Here is a 22478-nt window from a genome sequence, read left to right as displayed (position 1 = left end):
TTCTTCAGTGGTTCTCTGGCCTTACGGCCTTGGGAAAGGAATGCCCCTGGTGAAGTGCACCCTCATTTAAAAAAAAAAGAAAGAAAGAAAGAAAAGAAAAGAACAACGTCTATGCTCCCCAAACCAGTGCCCCAAGCATACTGGTTTTGTTTTCACTGGCGTCTTGAGACATTCAAAAAGTTGTTAGATGAACAAGGAAAGGCAGGGGCAATCCTAAACTCTGAGCCGTCATAGGCACAGAATATTTTTTCTTTTTCTTTCTTTCTTTATTTATTTGAGAAAGCAAGAGAGAGAGAGCACTCCCACGATTGCATGTGCCCACATACCCAAGCCCTTGAACTGGATGGGGGAGGAGCAGAGGAGAGGGAGAGGGAGAATCTTCAGCAGGCTCCACCCCCGGCATGGAGCCCCATGCAGGACTCCATCTCAAGACCAGAGCCAAAATCAAGAGTCGGAGGCTTAATTGACTGAGCCACCCAGGGTGCCCCTCTGTTTCTTTTTTAAGATTTATTTAGTTAGTTGACAAACCACAACCAGGTGGAGCAGCAGGCAGAGGGAGAGGGAGAAGCAGACTCCCTGCTGAGCAGGGAGCCTGACATGGGGCTCGAGCCCAGGATCCCGAGATCATGACCTGAGCTGAAGGCAGACGCTTAACCAACTGAGCCACCAGGGCTTCCTTTCTTTTGTTTTTTAAAGATTTTATTTTAAAATAATCTCTATACCAATGTGGGGCTCAAACTCACAACCCCAAGGTCAAGAGACACATGCTCTACCGACTGAGCCAGCCAGGTGCCTGATTTAGCTGAGAAAGAACCTCACTAAGTTAATGTGCTTTAGGGCATGGGGTCAAGGAATGCAGAGAAGTGTCAAGATGGGAGAAAGACACAGAGAAGTCAGCATGCAGGGCCTTGCAAATTGTGTAAAGGCTTTTAAATGTTAATAGAGTTCAGTGGGGAACCGCCAAAAGTTTGTGAATAGGGAGGTGACATGATCAGATTTTCCTTTTAGAAAATTCCCTTTGGTCTCTGCACGGACTGTGGATTGGAGGAGGGAGGTCTAAGGCAGAGAGGGCAGTTAGGAGGCTGTGGCAGTATTCTGGGCAACAGCTGGTGGTGCTGACAGTGTAGGAGTGGGAGAGATGGACAGATGAAAGAGAGAAGGCGGTTTCAGAAGCAGAAGTGACAGGGCTAAGCTGTTGACTGGATGCAGAGCCAGTAAGGAACAAGAAGCCCGAAGATGACCTCCCACCACTGCATCTCTCCATGCCCATCTCAGCTAGGCTGTCACTCTTACAAACTTCCAAGTACCTTGCACTTTTCCATTTAACAATATGAGTACTTTGTGCAAGGTCTGTCTTTTCTTTAGGATCTGAGCTCCACGATAGCAGAGACCAGGTTTGTCTCATCCGCTACTGGATACAGTGATTAGTGTAGTGCCTAGTACAGAGTAGGCATGCCTCTTTCTTTTTTGTTACGTTTTGGATGAATGAATGAGGCCAGACTTTCTTGCTTGGGCAACTTCTAGGTGATGCCATCCTTTGAGAAAGGGAGCAACTGGAGTGAGCACACGTAGTACTTCTATGATTATTAAAACAGCAACAAAAACCAGTAAAATGATTTTCATTTTTGGAAAAAAAAAAAAGGAGATCCTTCCTGTTCTTGAAAAATTCTGACTCTAACTGGCAAGACAGTCAAACAGATAATTCCATTAATAAGAGGAGGTCCCCAATATGCTACGGAAGCACTTGAGAGGGGCTCTCACCCAGGCTTGGGTCAGATAGGCTTCCTTTACTATGTAATGTCTAAGTCAAGTCCCAAGGGCAAGTTGGAGATAGTTAAGTCAGGGCAGAGTGGGGAGGTGAAAAGCAATGACATTCCAGGCTAATGCTGCCATCCATGAAAAGTCCCAGAGGCAGCAGAGAGCATAGTGAGTTCAGAAACAGGCTTTTTGTCATGGCTGGAGCACTAGAGTGTCGACTGAGGTTCAAGTTGGCTGTGTCTCCCCCCACCCACCCCTCCTCATGGTCGAAGACTTCTTGTTGTAGCTATGATCATTCATGGTATGTGAACTCTTAGCTCTTATGCCTAGAGAAAGTCTTAATTGTGCCTTTGAAATCACCTTCTAAAAATCTAGAAAAATAACTGAGGCCATAAATTGATAGGTCACCCCCTGAATCCTAGCAACTAATCTGTCTGGGTTGAACCAGTTGTGAACAAACAGCACCAAGGCCCACTGGTGTTGGGGGGCCAAATGGATGGAGAAGCAAATCTGGAGCCTAGGAGTCCTTGGGATCTCCCAGTATCAGTGCAGTTCAACTGTCCTTTCTGCCATGGAGCTCATTTCAGTGTCTGTGACAGCACTATTTCTGGCCGACCCATTTATTTTTGGTGTCCAGGGGAGTTGTTATTTGTTTTGTTTTGGTTTTATATAGTTCCCAGTGCTCTAATGTGATGGTGACCATGACTCCTTGTTATTCTAGGATCGGGGGTGGTGTGGGTGTGTATCTATGGTGGGGGAAGACAGCAGGAACATCGTCCGAATCCCTGTCCTTTATCCACATGATGCTGCTGCCACAGATAGGGTTTATTTATCAGCCTGATGTAGTAACTCTGTTGTTGGCTCTCTTGTCATCAGGTCAGTTATATCAAGAAAAGGCTGCGTGGACGATGGGTCTCAGTATGCTTCTGAGTTTTAGGGGAGCGTTTAAAAGACTTGCAAACTTCAGGAATTATGTTGAAATTTTAGAAACAGTGTTTAAGAAGAAAGATTTGATTATTGTGGAACCCAAAAGAAAAAAAAAGCCAGGTCTCTGTAGCATTTGCAGTCTGTTCTCTGAGGCAAGCATCAATAGTTAACTTCTGCAAGACTGGGCAGAAACCTTGTGTGGAAGTGAAAGTGAAAGCTGATGAGTGGAAAACTAAGTTGATTGACTTTGATTGGCATTTTCCTTGTTAAAATGGTGTGCAAAAGTTATGCATGTTCTTCAGGATAGCCTAATGAGTATGTTTTCCTGTATCAAAATACAGAGTGAATTATGTGTTTTCTGTTTTATCTAAGGATTATAACAAAACTTTAACTTGATAAAACATGGGAACCCATGAATTTTTGATAGTGAGGGCTACTGAGGGCTTCCTCAAGCCTTCATGTTAGGGCCCCATAATCTAAGAAGGATTAATATATAGAACATTTAGAAATGATCAGTTCTAAACCATTTGCTTTTAACTGAGTTGAATTGAACTTTGAATCTCGATCATTAAAAATCCTTTGTAGGGTGCCTGGGTGGCTCAGTTGGTTAAGTGTCTGCCATCGATTTAGGTCATGAGTCCTGGGATTGAGCCCCAAGAATCCAAGAATCCAGCTCTCTTCTCAGCGGGAGACTGCTTCTTCCTCTGCCCCTCCTCTCACTCGTGTGCTCTCTCTCTGTCTCTCTCTCTCTCTCTCTCTTGAATAAATAAATAAATAATCTTTAAAAAAGTCCTTTGTAAAAGGCAAAGGACTGAGCAAGTTACCTCTCCCAGCTTGGGTTTCTTTCTTCTTCTTTTCTAAGTAACAGCTTTATTTTTATTTTTATTTTTTGTAAGATTTTTTATTTATTTATTTGACAGAGAGAGAGACAGCCAGTGAAAGAGGGAACACAAGCAGGGGGAGTGAGAGAGAAAGAAGCAGGCTCCCAGAAGAGCGTGGAGCCCAATGTGGGGCTCGATCCCAGAACCGTGGGATCACGCCCTGAGCTGAAGGCAGACGCTTAACGGCTGAGCCACCCAGGCGCCCCTAAGTAACAGCTTTATTGAAATTTAAATTGCACACAGTGAAATTCACCCTTTTAAAGTATACAATTGCATGATTTTATCATATTCGCTGAGTTGAGCAACAGTTACCAGTACCTAGTTAAACAACATTTTCATCTCCTCCCCCCAAAAACCCTCATACCTGTTAGCAATCACTTCCCATTCCCTCTCTCTCCAGCCCCTAGAAACCATTCATCCACTTCCTGTCTCTGTGTATTTGCCTTTCCCAAACATTTCGTATAAAGAATCATACAATGTATGACTTTTTGTGCCTGGCTTCTTTCACGTTTAGTATGTTTTCAAGGTTCATCCATGTTGTACAAGGTGTCACCATTTCATTCCTTTTTATGGCTGAAAATATTCCCTTGCGTGGTTATACTCAACTTTGTATCCATTCATCAGTTGATGGAGATTTGACATGTTTCTATTTTTTGGCTCTTCTTAATAATGCTTTTATTAACATTCACATACAAGAGTGTTTGGACACACACTTTCAATTTTCTTGGGTATATAACAAGGAGTAGAATTGCTGGGTCATATGGTAACTCTTTTTAACCTTTTGAGGTTCATCTTGAAAATGGGGAAAACAATGTTTTATATAGGCTCAGGTGGTCACATCCTCCAGGGTCATGAGGAAGATTATTTACAGTGAGGGATACTTTTTAAAAAAAATGCAGGGATGTGAGGTAGAAGTGGAAGTACTTTATCAGTCCAGGGAATCTCAAGTTCACAGGGGTCATCTAGTGTCATAATTAAGGTCCTGGTCAGTATACAATATGGGTCAGACTGTTGGAAGCATTAGTCTGTGCTTCTCTACTTTCTCAAGGAGCAAGGCAGCTAACTTCTTGATGTTTCACTGTCCTGGATAGTAATGGAGATAATAGCATCTAATCTGCTTACTTCTTCACAAGGTAAAATGAAATAATATACATGGAAGTCCTTTGTACATTGTCGGATTCTATGCAGGTGATTGTCGTTGTGAAGACAGCATAATTATATCCAATTAATTTTGTAATGCAAGCCCAAGTCATTCAAAACAGCCAGGAATTAAACTTTTGTATTTCTTCAGCTTAGATTTTATCAGAAAAGCATAGGAATTCCCAGGCACATAGATGTTTTACAAATAAAATATTTATATGTGAAAAAAACCCATTCTCCTTCTCCCTGCCCCATCTCTTCCTGTCTCCCCCTATCCTCCAATCCAAAACAAGTTAGGCTCCTGGATTGGGTTTCACTGGATTTAATTCTATCAGAACTTAATTAATCAGAACAAGTTAGGCTCCTGTTAAAAAGCAGGAAATAGTCTCCAACTATGTGTATGCCCTTCCCATAGGACTGTCTTGAAAATAAGACAGTTAGAAAAGTTATGGGTTAAATCATCTATCGGGGACCATCCTTCGGTCCCAGTCAGCATTGCTGCTTTTGTCTTGGAAATATGTCCTTCATGCTCATTAATCTTCTCCTCACCTTCCTGTGAAGGCAGCCTGAGCTCTGTCAGAACAGGTCGACTCCCACCACCTTTCAAGAGAGCTAGTGGCGTGTTCTAAGATTTCTTCAAAAAGTTACAGCTTTCTCACTAGTGCTACCTTTGGTGGTATTGTTTCTATGAGAAAATATGCTTCATACATGGAATTTCAGGATAAGTAAGGATCCTTGAAGTCCTCTAGAGCTCACTCCTAGCTGATGTGTGAAGACTTTTAACAAAATCCCTGACAAGTGGTCCTTTAGTTTCAGTTGTGTCCCTTTTGTGACAGGAAATATACTGTCCCTTATAATGTAAGTGCTCAGTAAATATTTGATGAATGAATGGATGGATGGAGTGTGGCAATGAGTTCATTACATCCAACTCTGCTAGAGAATTTATCCTCCTGTCTAATTCATAGCTGCCTCCCTGTAATCCCTGGTTTCATTCCTTTTGAAATAGTTTTTAAAAATTATGACCTATTTTACAAACAACAGGAATGTACAAAGAACAATAAAATACTTGTCCATGTACCTAATATCTAAAATTTTTTTAAAGATTCATTTACATATTTTGGAGAGAGAAAGGGAGAGCGTGAGTGGGGAAGGGGCAGAGAGAGAGAACCTCAGGCAGACTCCACACTGAACACAGAGCCCCATCTCATCACTGATGAGATCATGACCGGAGTGGAAACTGAAAGTTGGAAGCTTAACTCACTGAGCCACCCAGGTGAGCCCCCCTCATATCTAAATTTTAGCAAACATTATTTTCACTCTATTTGTCTCAGATTAAATAACAAATACAGTTGCAACTCTCTTAGCAGCCTACTCAGATCCCAGTCTCGTGGTTTAAATACTATTAAGTATCTTTCCCAAAGTTACACAATTAGAGAATAGAAGTGCTGGGATTTGAACCTAGATCTCTTTAGTTCAAAAGCTATTGCTCTTTCCATAATGTCATGCTGTCCCACCTGGATAAATATGCATAATCGTGATAATATTTAGTGCCTATTTACAAATGGGTAAAGTGTCAAGGATTACTGAAAACACTACTCCTGCTCCTCTGTTTACCATATTAAATTACTTAAGAATAATTTTTTTTCGTGAAATGTAGATATGAATTATCATAGATATCAAATTAACAGAGTTTAAGTTGCAGAAGTATTATAGTTGAAAAGAATGTGAATGTGAATTAATCATTTTTAGTGGAGTGGACCCTTTATTTTTAGGAGAGGGATTGGTGAGACATTAATATGTTTTCAACCATTTCCATTATGAGAGCAGTCTGGGGGGTCTGAATGTGATTAAGCAAATGTGAAGCTGAGTTTTTTTTAAAGGCCGACTTGCCAGTTGGTTATGTTAATGGGGCATGACATACAACAGCTGGCTTGTAATCCTCCTACTATTGTTGGCATTGATTGGGTCCTTATTAAAGTCTTATTTCCAGTGCGAACTAATACATTAGGAAGCAGTGGGAAGAAAAAATTTAAAAAAGAACAGGGGAGAGCCATTAATGTTTGAAAAAAGTATTTTGAGAGAAGAGTAAAGATTTTTGATGTTCTGTGTAAGAAAGGAAGAACAAAGACAACCGTGCTGTTGCTTGCCCAGGAACCTGCACCGTCTTTTTATTTCCCCAGCAATGCAGAGTTTATAAAAACATACAGACCTGCGACCTGCCCCCAACAGGCCAGATATAGTAGGTCTAGCACACAGCCCGGGTATGTGCACTTTTGTTTGTTAAAGCTACAAAACACGAACAAGTAAAACAAAACAGAAACAACCAGCCAACAAAACAACCTTACTAGCAAGCAGCTCCTGGCCCTCCTTCATCGCCCTTTTCTTCACTCATGCAAATCCAGAGCCAGGATCTGCCTGGAGAAAAATTCAGACTCCTCACCCTAACTTGTAAGATCTTCCTAAAATGGGGGCGCCTGGGTAACTCAGTTGGTTACCCATCTGCCTTCGGCTCAGGTCATGATCCCAGGGTCCTGGGATTGAGCCCCACGTCAGTATCCACATTGGGCCCCACATCAGGCTCCCCGCTCAGCAGGGAGCCTGCTTCTCCTCCCTTGGCCTGCCACTCCCCCTGCTTGTGTATGCTCTCTGTCAAATAAATAAATAAAGTCTTTAAAAGAAAAAAAAATGGCTATGTCCTTCCCATCCTCTGTCCCCCCATTATGTGACATTATGGGCTCTTTGTTTTAGTCCAGTTGGCCCTCTGCACTTTTGCTTCTGTTCTACCTGTCTGAATTGGCTTATGTTCTCCCTGAGCCTAGCCAAACCTGACTCATCCTTTCAGGAAAGCTAAAATGCCAGTTCTCTGTGGAATCTTCTCTGACAGCCTCTCTTTCCTAATCTCTGTAGTTTTTACTATTTGCACAGTTCATAGTATCCTTTGGTAGTAATATGTCATTCCCCATTTGCTCAGAACTCTTATTCAGAGTTTGGATTCTGTCTTGTATGTTGAAGTTAGTTTGTTAGAAAAGTTTATTTTAATTATAAAAATAACATTTTAGGGGTGCCTGGGTGGCTTAGTCAGTTAAGTGTCTACCTTCAGCTCAGGTCATGACCTCAGGGTCATGCTCAGCAGAGAGTCTGCTTTTCCCTCTCTCTCTGCCCCTACCCCCCCCCCCCCCCCGCTTGTGTGCTCAAGCATGCTCCCGCCCCTGTCAAAAATAAATAAACAAAATATTTAAAAAAAATAACATTTCATAAAGAGGGATGCCTTTAGATAAGCTCTGCATCCTGAAACACCTGTGTAATCTTGTATACAGATTGAGTTCTGATAGAATTAAATCCAGAGGGATGCCTGGGTGTCTTAGTTGGTTAAGCATACTAGTCTTGGTTTCCACTCAGGTCATGATCTCAGGGCAGTCAGATCAAGCCTGGATGGGGCGGGGGGACTTTCTCTCTCTCTCTCTCATTGAAATAAAGAAATAAAATCTTCAAAAAAGAAAAAGAATTAAATCCAGAGAGGTCAAAGTCAGCAGGTTAATTATTCATCAATTCTTTTTTAAAAGGTTTTATTTATTTATTTATTTTAGAGAGGGAGAGAGCATAAGCAGAGGGAGGGAGAGGGGCAAGCAGACTGACTCCACACTGAGCACAGAGCTTAGTTCCACATCCCTCAGATCAGAATCTGAGCTGAAATCAAGAGTTGGACAACCGACTGGGCCACCCAGGTCCCCCTATTCATCAATTCTTTTGTTCAACAAATATTTATTGAGCACCTATTGTATCCCAGGTTCCGTTCTTGGTATTAGGGATGTGGCAGCAAACAAAACAGAAAAAAAATCCTGCCTTTCTTATGGGGTTCACATGCTAGTGTGCAGAGACAGATAAGAAACAAAATAAACAAGGAAATAGAAATTTTAAACAATGGAAGTGTATGGAATAAAAGAAAAAACACTGAAGGGATTGCGGGGGTGTGGTCATTTGATCAAAGACCTAAAGAAGGTGAGGAAGAGAATCTGCAGATACCTAGAGAAAGAGCATTTCATACAGAAGTCCCAAGACCCCGAGGAGGGAAGTTGCTGGCTGGTTTTGAGAAGGAGCAAAGAGAAATGTGGCTGGAGCAAAGTGTGTAGGGGAGAACGTAGGAAAAAGGGAAAAGACAGGGCAAGGAGGCGGGCTCCAGATTAGGGCCTTGGGTCTTGATGGGCTAATGAAATGATTGAGCATTTCAGTCTAAATTTGATGGAAAATCAGTGGGGGTTTCCAGCAGAGGAGTAATCTGATGAAGTTTAAAGGGTTCCTGTGGCTGCCATGCTAAAAATACACTATAGGGGAGCAAGGGTGGGGGCAGGGAGACCAGTTACAGGAGTTACAGGGGCTATTCAAGTAATCTGGGGGAGCATTTAATCACAGCATCTTGGGCCAGAGAGGCAGTGGTGCCAGTGCCTATAGAAAGTAGGAATAATAAGATTTACAGACAGATGAAATGATGTGTATGAGAAAAAAGAGACAAGAGTAACTCAAAAGGTTTTGGCCCAAACAACTGCAAATATTGAGTTGTTACCAACTGAAACAGGATCCCCTGGGGAAGGAACATGTGTGCTGGGAAAGATCAGGAGTTCAGTTTCGGATGCCACAGGTCTATATTCGAGTGGACATTTCTACTAGGAAGTTAGGTACAGATTGGAGTTCAAGAAAAAGGTCTAGAAAGGCATACAAACTTAGAAATTTTTCTACAGTAACCATTTTAGCATATGTAGTCTCTTTGGAGCTGTTAAATTTTTCTGTATTATTGGGAAATTGTGAGAATAATATAAGCAAGCTAGCCCCTATCTAACAAGTCAGATCAGCAAAAAATAAAATATATATGGAATACTTATCTATTCATTAGTTCAACAAGTATTTAGGGATCACTTCCTCAATACTATGCAGTGAGAGTGCCAAGACACCAAATATGCCTTGTCAGCCCTCAGAACACTCCAGGGTGCTGGAGGTGATTGTAAGCAGGCTGTGACTCCACAGGGGATGACTGTCACTGGGGAGTGCTTCTTGGCTGTTGAGGGAGCTGAAGGAGGAGAGAAAGATGTGTGAGTCATTGACCCTTTCCTTGGGCAGCTCACAGACTAGTTGGAGAGACATAAACACAGGAAAAGTTAAATAGCTCTAAGAGCTCCAGACAACAGATAAGCAATGTCATGAGGCTCCATATGAACACTTGCCAAATGTTGCTATTTGCCTGAGGAGTTCAAAAGAGGGAGACATCTTTCTGGGCTGGGGTAGCAGAAAAGGCTTTGTTTGGGTGGGACTGGAACTAGGACTTGAAAAAAGAGGCAGTGTTTCTTGAGGGGATGTGATAGCGTTTTCCTTTATTTTAAGAGTGACGAATGCCTGTGAAGGGTTTTAAGTAAGGGAGATGTCAGGATAAGACTCGAGTTTTGAAAACATGACTCTGGCTATAATATGGAGAACAGATGGCTGGAGTGAAGTCTGGCAGACATGACAGACTGTCGCAAAAGTCTTTGCTATGAAGTTTGCGGTGAGAATGGAACACTGAAGTTGAGCTATCTAGCAAAAAGCTGGATATCCAGGCTAGATCTTGGGGGAGAGGACTCAGGTGAAGGTTTGGGGGTTGTTTGGGAGGATATAGTGATAGCTCAAAAAGTGGATAAAATCTTGAGGGAGAGGGGCGCCTGGGTGGCTCAGTCGTTAAGCGTCTGCCTTCAGCTCAGGGCGTGATCCTGGCATTCTGGGATCAAGCCCCACATCAGGCTCCTCTGCTATGAGCCTGCTTCTTCCTCTCCCACTCCCCCTGTTTGTGTTCCCTCTCTCGCTGGCTGTCTCTCTCTCTGTCAAATAAATAAATAAAATCTTTGAAAAAAAAAAAAACCACTAATCTGAAATCTGGCAGCCTGGTTCCCCTTGTGCAAAATGGTAGTAGGTAGATAATAAGTAGATAATAAGTAGGTTATTTCCTCTAGGAGCTTAGACCAGAAAAGGGCCTTAAAAATCACCTACTTTCCAACCACTTCATTTTATAAATGAGGACACTTAGGCCTCTGGAGAAGTCATTTCCAAGGTCATACAGCTATTTAGTAACAGAGCTCAGACCAGAAAAGGATCTTCTGAGTTTTTATTTAGACTTTCCTCTTTCTCACTATCTCTAAGCCTAAATGACACTCTTTAATTCCAAGAGCACAGATTTAATGAAAAGTGATAAACAAATTTTAAATGTGTACTTTTTTTTTTTTAGAAACAAGGAATATTTTGTCTTAAGTTACAGTCAATGGTAAGAAATGTGTTGCCCACGTGTAATCCAAATCTATTTGAGAGAATCCCAGTTCTATATGCCCTCCTGAGGTCTCTTTATTCACTCACACCTTTTCTGTCTTTCAAGGGGCAGTGCAAGGGAAAGTCTTAGTGAAGCTTTTTTCCTCATGGTTCCAGTAGGAATGAATCACTCTTTCTTCTGGGTTCCCATACATGCAGTGTTTTTCAGACTTAAGTACGAAACGTCTTAGTGGGTTGTGAAATCCATTCAGCGAGTCACTCCCAGGAAGAAAAATGGAATATAAAAACACCAGCATACATCACACATAGTGATGGTAACATTACTTTGTGAAACTTTAATGTCAGTTACATGTGTGTGCATATGTGTGTGTGTACAGGGTTGCAGAATAAAATGTAAAAAGTTTGAATAACACAAGCTTGGAGGATTCTAGTGGAAAACATCCCTACATCTGTATAGGCACCCAGCTCTTTGAGAGTTGGGACTGTCTTCATCTTTGTGTCATGCCCAACGTACTACCTGGTGGACTCTCAGGAGATGTTGATGAGAATTATTATGAAGAATTTAGATAGGATTAGAAGATTGAAGAACAGGTTAGGGAAGTAGTGAGTGCTTGATTTACGTATAAAGGTTTTAGTTTCCTTTACTTCAGATGTTAATACTCATTTTTTTTCAACCCAGTTTTACTGGAGCTAAGAACCCGTGTTTCATATTTGTGCTGTGGGATGGTCTCCCAGTCACCTTCAATGTCCCGTGTGATGTGTATAAATAATACTTCCTGCTAATGTTGCAGCTGTCATTCAAGGATCTTAAATTGCTTTACGAGCAGGATCTGGTGATGAGTGCCTGGCTCCACTTGGCAGGTGCCAGAGTTAAGAACCAGTGACTGGCTGAAATCTCTGGGCTCCAGACTGACGCCTCCCCTCCCCCCTCGCCCCTCCTCTCTCCCCTCAGCCCTCTCTTTCCCTCATCCCTAGGAGGAAGGAGCCTTTGACTCTGCCTCTTTGTGAGCTTGTCTAGCTGGTAACAGTTTCACAAAGATTCCACGGAACTAGATTTACTCTTTCTTTGGGGTGGCTCTGGTGTGTATGGGGGTGGGAGGCACATGGGTAGTATTTATTTAACGATTCACGACTTGAAAAGTCCAGGGAGGAAAACTGGGAAGGAACTGATTAGAGGTGAGTTCTGGATCATCAAAGGAAATTGGAGACCCTCCTGTTAATAGGTCTTTAAGATTTGCACCTGACAGAAAGGGGATATTTGACATGTTCCCTTTCCTATAGCAACCAATTTCTTGCTCCCAGGCCACGCTCTGTTGGTTTGTTTTTTGTTTGTTTGCTTATTTTTTTTTTAAGTAAACTCTATTGGGGCTGGAACTTCGTATCCTGAGACCAAGAGACCCTAATCAGCCACCAGAAACTTCAGTGCCCACTCACACAGGCAGCCCTTCATTTTCTGCTCTTTTGTGAAAGCCCACCAGCACCTTGAAGTATTCCCATTCCCCATTTCCTGGAAGCTTCTGGGGGGTCAGTTCTCTCTTCCAAGAAACTGTTAACTGCCTACAGTTGGGCCTGCGAGGCTCCTGCCCGGTCCGGCGTGGAGTCGGGTTACACCACTTGTGTCTGAGTTCAGGCAGCATGTTCCTCTGTCAGGGATTCCGCAAATATCTCCCAGAGGTAAAAAAGGAAAGTGCACTGCGCTCCAGCACCCAGAGCAGTGAGCCTGGTCCCAGGTCCCCAAGAGAGCACCAGCCACCGGGGTCATGTCGCCATAGCCCAAGCAGCGTCCCAGCGGCCCGCTTCATGCCGCGGTGAAGCCGCACTATGTTCCTAGTGTGAGGGGGTGACTGGGCATGCTGCTCCCCATGGGTTGCCCACCATGTCTAATGGATATCGCACTCTGTCCCAGCATCTCAATGACCTGAAGAAGGAGAACTTCAGCCTCAAGCTGCGCATCTACTTCCTGGAGGAGCGCATGCAACAGAAGTATGAGGCCAGCCGGGATGACATCTACAAGCGGGTGAGTGCGGGAGCCGCGCGCTCCGGCCGGGCGGGGGCTGGTGGCCCACCCACCGCTCTCCAGGCTCTTCCGCCCTCGGGCCGGCCGGGCTAACGAGGGAGGGAGGCGGGTTCCACGCCACGTCTGGCCACCTGAACGTGAGGTGACCTCGGACCAGCGCATTTCACCTCTTTTGTGCCTGTTTTGCACTTTCCTTGTTGTAAAGAGAGGGAAGCAGAGTTTGCTCCGCGGTGGAACTGTTCAGAACAATCACTTTGGGAGCTGGTTTACAGTGTAAATTCGCAGCCTTACCCCCAGGGATTCTGATTTAGTAATGAAAGGGCTGGGGAGCTTGAAATTTTGCATTTTTAAAAGTTTATTTATATTTTTAGTAATCTCTACACCCAACCTGGGGCTGGAACTCAGTACCCCAGGGGACGCTTGCTCTTATGACTGAGCCCAGCCAGGGGCCCCCTTGGAAATTTGCATTTTTTTAAAAAGCCCCAGAGGTGACTCTGAAGCAGGTAGTTTCCAGGGCAAATGTTCAGCTAGAGAAGGGCCTTTAGCTCTGGCTCAGTGGCGGCAGGGAATGAGCAGATGGAGCAAAGGGCAGGGGCTGGCACGGTCCTGTTCCCTTAGAAATTCATGTTTGTTTTGGACGATGATTATGCAGATAAGATTTAAAGACCGAATTTTAGGCATTTTCGAGCTTAGCCCTAGTTCACCTAAGAATGAAGAAAAGGGTGCTGATGGCCTGAGGGGTGGGAGGGGGTGTTGCTTCTCTGAGACGGAGGGTGGTCTGGGTTGATGGGTGAGTGATGGGGTGGGGCAGGAAGAGGGCGGGGGTTGGCTGAGAGGAGGGTGAGATGAGACAGCACCTTGGTAAGAGGACACAAGGCTTCTTTACCACAATATTGGCTTCCTCAGCGTTTTTAGTGTCTGGACAAGCTCTAGAGTGGCCCGAGTGACCTGGAGCTGGTCGCCTCTGATTTTTTTCAGAACTTGTAAATCTCCAGCTGTTTACAGCAGAAGACTATACAAATATTATCATTGTCTATGTGTGCCCTGTCCTGTCAAGAAGAACGTTGGGAAGCTTTTGCAGGCTGCTAGATAATACATTGGATCAGAGGAATAACTGGTGTCTTTGAAACCCAAACAGTTACTTGGTAAATTCAACTAATGTAGTCAGCTACATCTGGGGGATTTAGCCCTGTTTTCTGTCTTTACTGGATTTCCATGTTTTAGCCTGAATTTGCCTGAAATTGAACCAGACTCACCTTTCATCTTTTTTGTGGCTATAGAGTGAGCATGCCTGAATGGAGTTGCCAGGGGTCAAGGTCAAGGAAGATATTACCGAGTGAGGGTTGGTAATGCAGAGAGATGGAGAGGCCAGGAGGGTGAATGGCAGTCTTTGCCTTGGGGTAGAAATAGGTGAATGAATTTGTTCATTGTGCAGAGGGAGGAACATTTTTCATTGGCTGTCTCCAAAACAAGGCAGAAGGAAAGGGCAGTGTCTTGGATTATTTAAGCGAAAGGATTTTTTTTTTTTTTTAGCTTGAATAACTGACTGCTTGAATCAATTGGTCTCACCCTCTGCTCTGCGCTCTCTAACAAGGTTGTCCTCAGGGAACATTTTGGGTGGGGTGTGGGAGGACACCATTACTCTCCTAGATAAGTGTGATTAAGAAGATTTTCTTTTTTTAAAGAAGATTCTAGAGGGGCAGGGTGGGCGAGTAGTCACAGGACATTCTCACACGCAGAGGTGCTAACCCTTTTATTAGCCCAGTATTGCCCCTAAGCCCTGTCTCTTCCTGGTCTTAAGTACAGAGCTGTCAGGCACCCACAGGCATCATATGATTTAAGGGATGGCAAACTACTGTGTCCCCTCCTTTCCCTTCTTACCAAATCTTTGTTCAGTCCATCTGTCATTATTACTCATCCCATTTGGCTGTGATTATTTGGGAAGCACTGAAGGTTTAAGTTAAAATGCTCTTCTGATTTGGGAAGCAAAACACATTAACAAGGGCAGTTCCGTTTTGATGGAAGGACGAAGGATCAGAAAACTACCCCAGCCAGAGCCCTAGACAAGAAGGGGATCTAGGCACGTTACTTAACCTTTCTGAGTCTGTGTCAGCCCCTGTAGAATTGGCATTAAGAATACTGCACAACTCCACAGGCACTGAAGATTATTTGTTGAGAGTATGAACAAATAGCAGCCGTAGATTAAATGAGAAGACTTCGATCACAGCACTTTGTAAACTTCATAGCTTCCTATGTATACAAGGGGGTAGTAGTTATACGTTTACCGGTAGTAATGGTTATTATGAGATTTTAAAATGAGAAGGAGGCTCTTTTAATCTCACCCTCAGATAGTCTCATGAATATGCCTTATGTTCATCCTTGTTAGTCACACTGAGATTCCACAAGGTTAGGACAATGAATTCGTAGCGGTGAGGGTGAAGAGATACCAGGGTATCTGGGTATCACGCAGGGCATCACATGGTAAGTCACGGGGTCCAGATGTGAATTTAGAGCCCTGTTCTGTGACCAAACTTAGTTTGATTTTTCTTTAGCATTGGAAGGACGCTTCTTTAAATATAGTAAAAACATTAAATCACACCCAGCTGAGTCAGAATCCCCGCTAACTTGAGTGCTGTATGCATGATTCTTTTAAATAAAACCGATGTTTGTGAAACATATGTAATGTAAGTCTCTCGTGAAAAGTAATTATTTTATCATTTTACATATTCTTGCTACAGCAGATTTTTGTTAAGGTATTTGTACTAAGGAGTGAAATATTACTGTCTTAGTGAGAGACAATCAAGCATTTCGCCATGACAGCAGGCAAGGGAAATACGGGAAACTTGAGAAAAGAACTGGAGAGAGGGTTCAGTCTTTCTCTCTCCCAAGTGGCAAGTCCTCAGTTAGGTAGTTGAGTGAGGGAGAGACTAAAGCAGATATAATCCTTAATTGTAATGGCAACTACAGGATGTTTAATAGTATAAGAAGTTGTAAGAGTTAGAGAATTACGTAAAAACCCGAAGAATTAACTTCAAAGCAAGTAAATTAAAGGAGTTAAGGGTTTCTCTCTTTCAGGCTATTCAGAGAATTCAGAAATAATCTTAAAACTCATGCTAGCTATGGATTAATAAAATAGTATTAAATTATACATAAAAATTGGTTCTGTGAGACTGGAGGCTTTTCTGTTGAGTGTCTATCCTTTAAACTTCAATTTTTGTAAGCAATTTAAAAAACACAGAAAGAGGCTGCTTACCTTCAGCACAAGTCAACTGGGGCCTAGTCAGGGACCACTGCCCCCTGTTGGTAGCAAATGTTAATTGTAGGTTCAGCTTTTGTGGGAAGTCAGTTTTGAAGGTCTAAGCATAGAAGGGAGAAACCACTGCAGTATATAAACTCCTGATTCTGGAGCAAAGTTAAGAGAGAAAATGCTGTAAGTGGTCCGCAGCTGAGTATGGCCCACTCCTAAGGAGACTGGCTTGTGAACATTTCTGGACTGCAGCTGCTGTGGTAAATAATTTCTGGGTGGCAACTTGGCTGACTTCCTGGTTGTTGATTATCTAATCCTGCATCTTCTCATGATTGCTGAGTGTGCTGCCACTAGAAATATGCCCAGCCCTGGAATTTATGAAATCCACTGCTGTGTGGTAAACATCCAGTCCCCAAAGAACACGCAAAACCACTATCAACAGTGTTTGCCCCATGATGACTACTTACTTGTTAAACTTGTGTGAATTTATTATTACCCGAGGTTGCTTTATTTTTTTAAGTATTTATTTTATTTGAAAGAGAGAGCATAGGAGGAGGGGCATAGGGAGAGAATCTTTAAGCAGACTCCCCACTGAGCGCAGAGCCTGATGTGGGACTCGATCTTATGGCCCATGAGATGGTGACCTGAGCTGAAACCAAGAGTTGGACACTTAACCAACTGAGCCACGCAGGCACCCCCCGCCCCTAAAGGTTGTTTAAAAAAAAATTTAAGGTTCCCTTTTAAGAATGGAATTTAAAATCTGACAGGGCCAGAACCAATAACAAAACCATCAGGAAAAACTGAATGTTGTCCTCCTGGACCAGGTAGTCAGTGTTTAAGTATGACGTTATTGATACTAGAAGGTTAAAGTCGTTTTGGCCTTCAGATAGGAGTTGAAAGAGTTGTATTTCATTGTTTATCAGCCCTTAAACTGCCTGACTTCTCTGAGCTGTGCTTTCTCATCTTTGAGATTGGATATTTCTCCTGAGCAAACTTTGAAGTTTATACATAGCATACTTCTGTAGCAGGTTTTAAAAATCGTGATAAACAGACTATTGATTTTCATCATTTCTACTATCCTGTGATCATTGGGGATAATAGTTAAGAGATGAACCCAACAGACCTGAGAGGGAATCTTGGTTCTACTGCTTGCTACCTGCGTTAATTTGGGAAAATACTATAATTTCTCTGAGCTGAAGTGGGTGTTTTAATAGCGCCTATCTTATAGCATCTGAGGGAGGATTAAATGAGCCAATTAGTTGAAATCAGCACAATGCCTATCATATAATAAGCCCTCAAGAAATATTTGCCATTAACCCACTGAGCCACCCAGGCGCCCCTCGTTTTTAAGAGCTTTTAATTAGAAGTCATAATACTTGCCTATTGGGAAAAAGAAAATTTTCCTTTGAATATTTAAGACCTTTTCTTCCAATCACTAGAAAATAAATCTAAAACTAAATTCTGGAGTCTAATTTAATTCTAATCCATTTCTAATTATCTCCTTAACTATGTCTATAAAATTTATATTTCTGCATAAACTTATTATAAAGGTATTTCCTCTTCCTATTGGTTATGTACATCTAAGTTTACACACTGATAGAAATAGCATGAATAGTTGAAAGAATAGGCATTCTAAATTCCTGTCTCAAATGTTTCCCTTGTTTGCATTATCCCCTTGGCCATTCGATTACTCATGATTGCACACATTCATTCATTCATTCATTCATTCATTCATTCATTCATTCAGACATCTACTGATGCTCTACTATATGCCAGCGACTGTGCCAGATGCTGGTGGAGAAAGATATCAAATAAATAAGAATGGCATAATAAAGGCTACCATAGGGGCACTGGGTGTCTCAGCCAGTTAAGCATCTGCCTTCGGCTCAGGTCATGATCTCAGGGTCCTGGGATTGAGCCCCATGTCAGGCTCCCTGCTCAGCGTGGAGTCTGCTTCTCCCTTTCCCTCTGCCCCTCCCCCTTCCACTCCCACTTGTGTTCTCTCTCTCTCAAATAAATAAATAAATAAAATCTTTAAAAAAAATGGCTACCATAGAGGAATGTAAGATTTCTCTAAAGTCCTAAGGAGAAGGACAAAATCCACCAGGAAGGGCTTTGCAAATGAGCGAAGTTTGAATTGAATCTTAAAAGGACACAACAAAGAATGGAGAGAGCATCTTAGAAAAAACAGCATGTACAAGGGCACAAAGTCATGAAAAAGCATTTTGTGTTAGTCATTCTGTAGGGCTAGAACATGGTCTCAAGGGCTTGTGGCAGCAGTAAGATGAGATTGGAAAGGTAAGCAGGGGATAGATATGGAGAGCTTTGGGTTTATCCATTTGCTCATTCATCAACATTAATTGGATTCCTACTGTATTCTGACTACTGTGCTAGAAGTTGGGGCTTCAAAGATGAGTAAAGCACAAGTGATAGACTGGGGTAACGAGCAGTAAGAGAGATGTGTACAAAGTATAAGTGAACTCAAATGAGGCATCTCTAACCCAATTGAATAGAATAAATGGAAGGAAAATCTACAAAGGAGATGACGCCTGAGTTTTGTCTTCAAAGGAGAGTAATCATTAGTTAGTCAGTGGATGGTGAGGTGGAAAGAAAGGGCTTTTGCCAGGAGCAAATGCCAAAGGCAAGAAACCACATGGAATGCGCGGAGAATTATAAGTGGTTTCGTGCTGCTAAATTTAAGTGCTAGACACAGAATGAGGCTGAAGAGTATGTGGGGCATAATTCTTTGTGCCATTTCAAAAACTGTATCCTGAGGATGATAAGGATTGTCTGATGGGCTTTAAGCAGCAGGGAACACCTAGATCCTTCTGGTGGGTCGGAAGGATGAACTCAAGGAAGATTAAGGCAGGAAGTCAGCAGGACAGGTCAAACAAGAGACGTCAAGAGCCACAGGAATAGGAATAGAGGGGAGGGAACTGATCTGTAAAATATGTAGGTAAAATATCTGTAGGACTGGGTGATGGATGGGACGGGAAGATGAAAAGAAAGACATCACAAAGACTTCGAGGTTCCTAAAACAAGTCACTTTTTCTGGGCCTCTGGTTACTTATGTTTAAAATGAGAGGGTTGGACCAGGATGGTCACTAACATCCCTCCCGGTGCTCAAGTTCTGAGGTTCTGAGCAGCCTCTTTGCGTACTCTCACCTAGCATAGGTCTCCCAGTCTCTCGACTCCTCTGATGCCTTCTCAGTAAAGGAGGTGCCAGCACAGCTGAGATGGCTTTAAAACTGCCAGCCAATGTGAGGGAAATCGAGTGCCGTTACCAGGTAGCTGGAGTTATAATTAGCCCAGTTGCTAGGGAAAAACTGAGATTCTGTAAGCATGGACTGCCAGAAACAGCTTTTCCCTACTTGATGAATTTGCTTGTTTACAGGAACAAAGTGGATATGGATGGAGTGTTTTTAATGTGCTTTTGGAGAATTCAATTTTTGCCTAGAATATGAGATATGTTAAAAATAAAAAATCAGGTTTGAGCTGGGGCTAATCATCATCTTGTCTGCAGTAGGAAGAGTGGGCACAAATATATTTGGATAGCTGGAAAGAGACTTATTTTCACCTGAATGGAGATAAACAAGAACACAGAATCACAGTTTGGAGCTAGAGAAGATCTTGGAGATAATTTATATGATGCCTTTCCTTTTTTTTTTTTTCCGAATTATCATTATTTTATTTGTTAGAGAACCAAAAAACTCCATTTATACCTTATAAAATTAAATCATTTTTCAATAAAAATAATAAATAGCTAATATGCAGTATAATAGAGAAACCTTATTAGCATGTAACATGCTAGAGAGCAGTTTTTCTTTTTATTTCCTTCACCCCCCCACCCCACCATGGCCCCTCAGGGCAGTTTTTTTTGTTTTTTTTTTAAAGATTTTATTTATTTATTCGACAGAGAAAGACAGCCAGCGAGAGAGGGAACACAAGCAGGGGGAGTGGGAGAGGAAGAAGCAGGCTCATAGCGGAGGAGACTGATGTGGGGCTCGATCCCATAACGCCAGGATCACGCCCTGAGCCGAAGGCAGACGATTAACCGCTGTGCCACCCAGGCGCCCCACAGGACAGTTTTTCAATTGCTACTATGGATGAGACACTGTATGTAAGAAATTACAGAAAAATTGGAGGATTATCATCATAAACAATCACAAAACATTTTGTTGATAATAATTTTAATAGCAAAAATAGATTATTCTATACTTAGAAACTAAAAGTAATATGATTAATCAGAATTTTTTGGATACTATGATACATCTCCCCAGATAGATTTATCTATAAATTCAGTGTAAGTCCAACAATAATTTTTTTATTCAAGTGTAACTAACATACAGTGTTATATTACTTTTAGGTGTAAAATATAGTGATTGATCTCTGCATTTCTCAGTGCTCATCATGATAAATGTACTCTTAATCCCCTTTATCTATTTCACCTATCCCACCACCTACTCTCCTCTAGCAACCATGTTTGTCCTCTGTATGTAAGAGTTTGTTTTTATCTCTTTTTTCCTTTGTTTTGTTTCTTAAATCTCACATATGAATGAAGTCATATGGTATTTGTCTTTCTCTGATTGACTTATTTCACATAGCATTATATTCTTTAGATCCATCCATGTTGTTGCAAATGGCAAGATTTGATTCTTTTTTATGGCTGAGTAATACTTCTGTGTGTGTGTGTGCGTGCACGCGTGCGTGCGTGCATGCGCATTCTGCGTCTTTTTATTTACTCACCTATAGATGGATACTTGGGCTTTTTCCATATCTTGGTTAATATAAATAACGCAGCAATAAATACACATAGGAACGCATGCATCTTTTCGAATTAGTGTTTTCATTTTCTTTGGGTAAATACCCAGTGGTGGAATTATTGGATCATATGGTAACCTCTTTACTTTTTAGGAAAGATTTTTATTTTAAAATAATTGTAGATTCACAGAAAAGTTGCAAAAATAATATGGTTTCTATATACCGTTCACTTAGCTTTTCCTAATTTATTTTTGAGATAAGGAAACTGAGGCCCAGAGTAGTAAAGTCACTTGCCTAAGGTCACAGAGCAAGCTAATGGTCAAGTTGAGACTAGAATCCAGGGGGCCTTACTACCTGTCCATGAATTTGCAGGGACTTCCTTGGTCTTCAACAAAAGTTCAAGGGATTCATATACTTGTCAGAAGTTGAGACTTTCTTCCCCTTTGCACTACTGGGCTAAAATAGAATATTACACAGCAGGAGCTAGAGCAATTCACAGATAAGGATTCTGTACTCTGTGTGTGCTTCCAAAAGAAAATATTTATTCCTCAGCCTATATACCCCTTTTCCAGGAGTTTCATTTATGTTTCCAAAAGCCATTATGAACTTTTGTGGGGCTTTTTTTGCTCTGCTTCCTGCTCCTGGCCTTTGCTGTCTCACATAAGCAAGTTCAACTTCACAGAGAAATGGGGCTCTGTTATACATGGAGAAGGCACATAGTGGGGGCTGGTGCAAACTGGAAAGGAGCCCGCCCTATCATGTTAAATAGCAGCTAATCCACCCACACACCAAAAGACAGTGCTCCAACTTGGTACATGCCGTTCTGTGGAAAGCTAGTAATAGTCAGGTGGCTTTTTGCCAAGCAGCTTTAGAACGGACTTTGGGCAGCACTGGGCAGTTACCATCCCTGTTATTTGGAAACTTGGCTTGGAGAGGTGGGGAGCAAATGAAAGGCACTGACTGCCTTGTAATGCCAGCTTTTCATCTCCCGACCTCATGCAAGGCCCTGCTGCCATGAAGGGCAGGAAGCCACCTCCCTGTGCATACAGTGATGTAGAAAGCCTGCATGGAGGCTTGAGGAGGAAGCCCTCCTTCAAGCCCCTGGGGAAGTGGAAGGAGGCCGCCAGCAGGGGAGCCAGGCCTGGAGCTGCAAAAGGAGAGTCTAGGTCCTGGCTGAGGGACAGAAGTGAGCAAATCCTTCTAGGGCACTTTTCTTGACAGGTTTCAGACCTTCTCTCTGAGGCTGCCCCTCACAGAGATACATTCCCTACCCAGCTTGTCTCCAGTCAAGCTGAATATAGGCTCAGTGCAAACAGTCTTGTTCTGCCCACCTGACAAACTCAATCAATGACAAGAAGATAGTGGACCACATGAGCTCAGGGGAGCAGATCTCTTAAAGGTGGGGAGCAGCGTCCATTTGAAGTAGTCTTCTTTCTCGCCACTCCCTTCCAGGTTGTGGGAT

At 42.5% G+C, this 22478-nt stretch overlaps 1 protein-coding gene across 2 annotated transcripts in view; it reads left to right on the top strand.

Annotated features, from left to right (window-relative positions):
- The window catches only part of LOC103677113 (phosphodiesterase 4D interacting protein), a 107932-nt gene that overhangs the window by 59480 nt on the left and 25974 nt on the right, over nt 1-22478 (top strand). For both annotated transcript variants that reach the window (XM_008706348.1, XM_040626849.1), the window contains exon 4: nt 12898-13008. In XM_008706348.1, coding sequence (XP_008704570.1) covers nt 12898-13008 — 111 coding nt within the window. The remainder of the gene's footprint in view (nt 1-12897; nt 13009-22478) is intronic.

This window comes from Ursus maritimus, unplaced genomic scaffold, assembly GCF_017311325.1.
Source record: "Ursus maritimus isolate PB19 unplaced genomic scaffold, ASM1731132v1 scaffold_12, whole genome shotgun sequence".
NCBI classification, from domain to species: Eukaryota; Metazoa; Chordata; class Mammalia; order Carnivora; family Ursidae; genus Ursus; species Ursus maritimus.
Note: the sequence above shows the minus strand (reverse complement) of the source record. Positions and strands in the feature narration are given on the sequence as shown.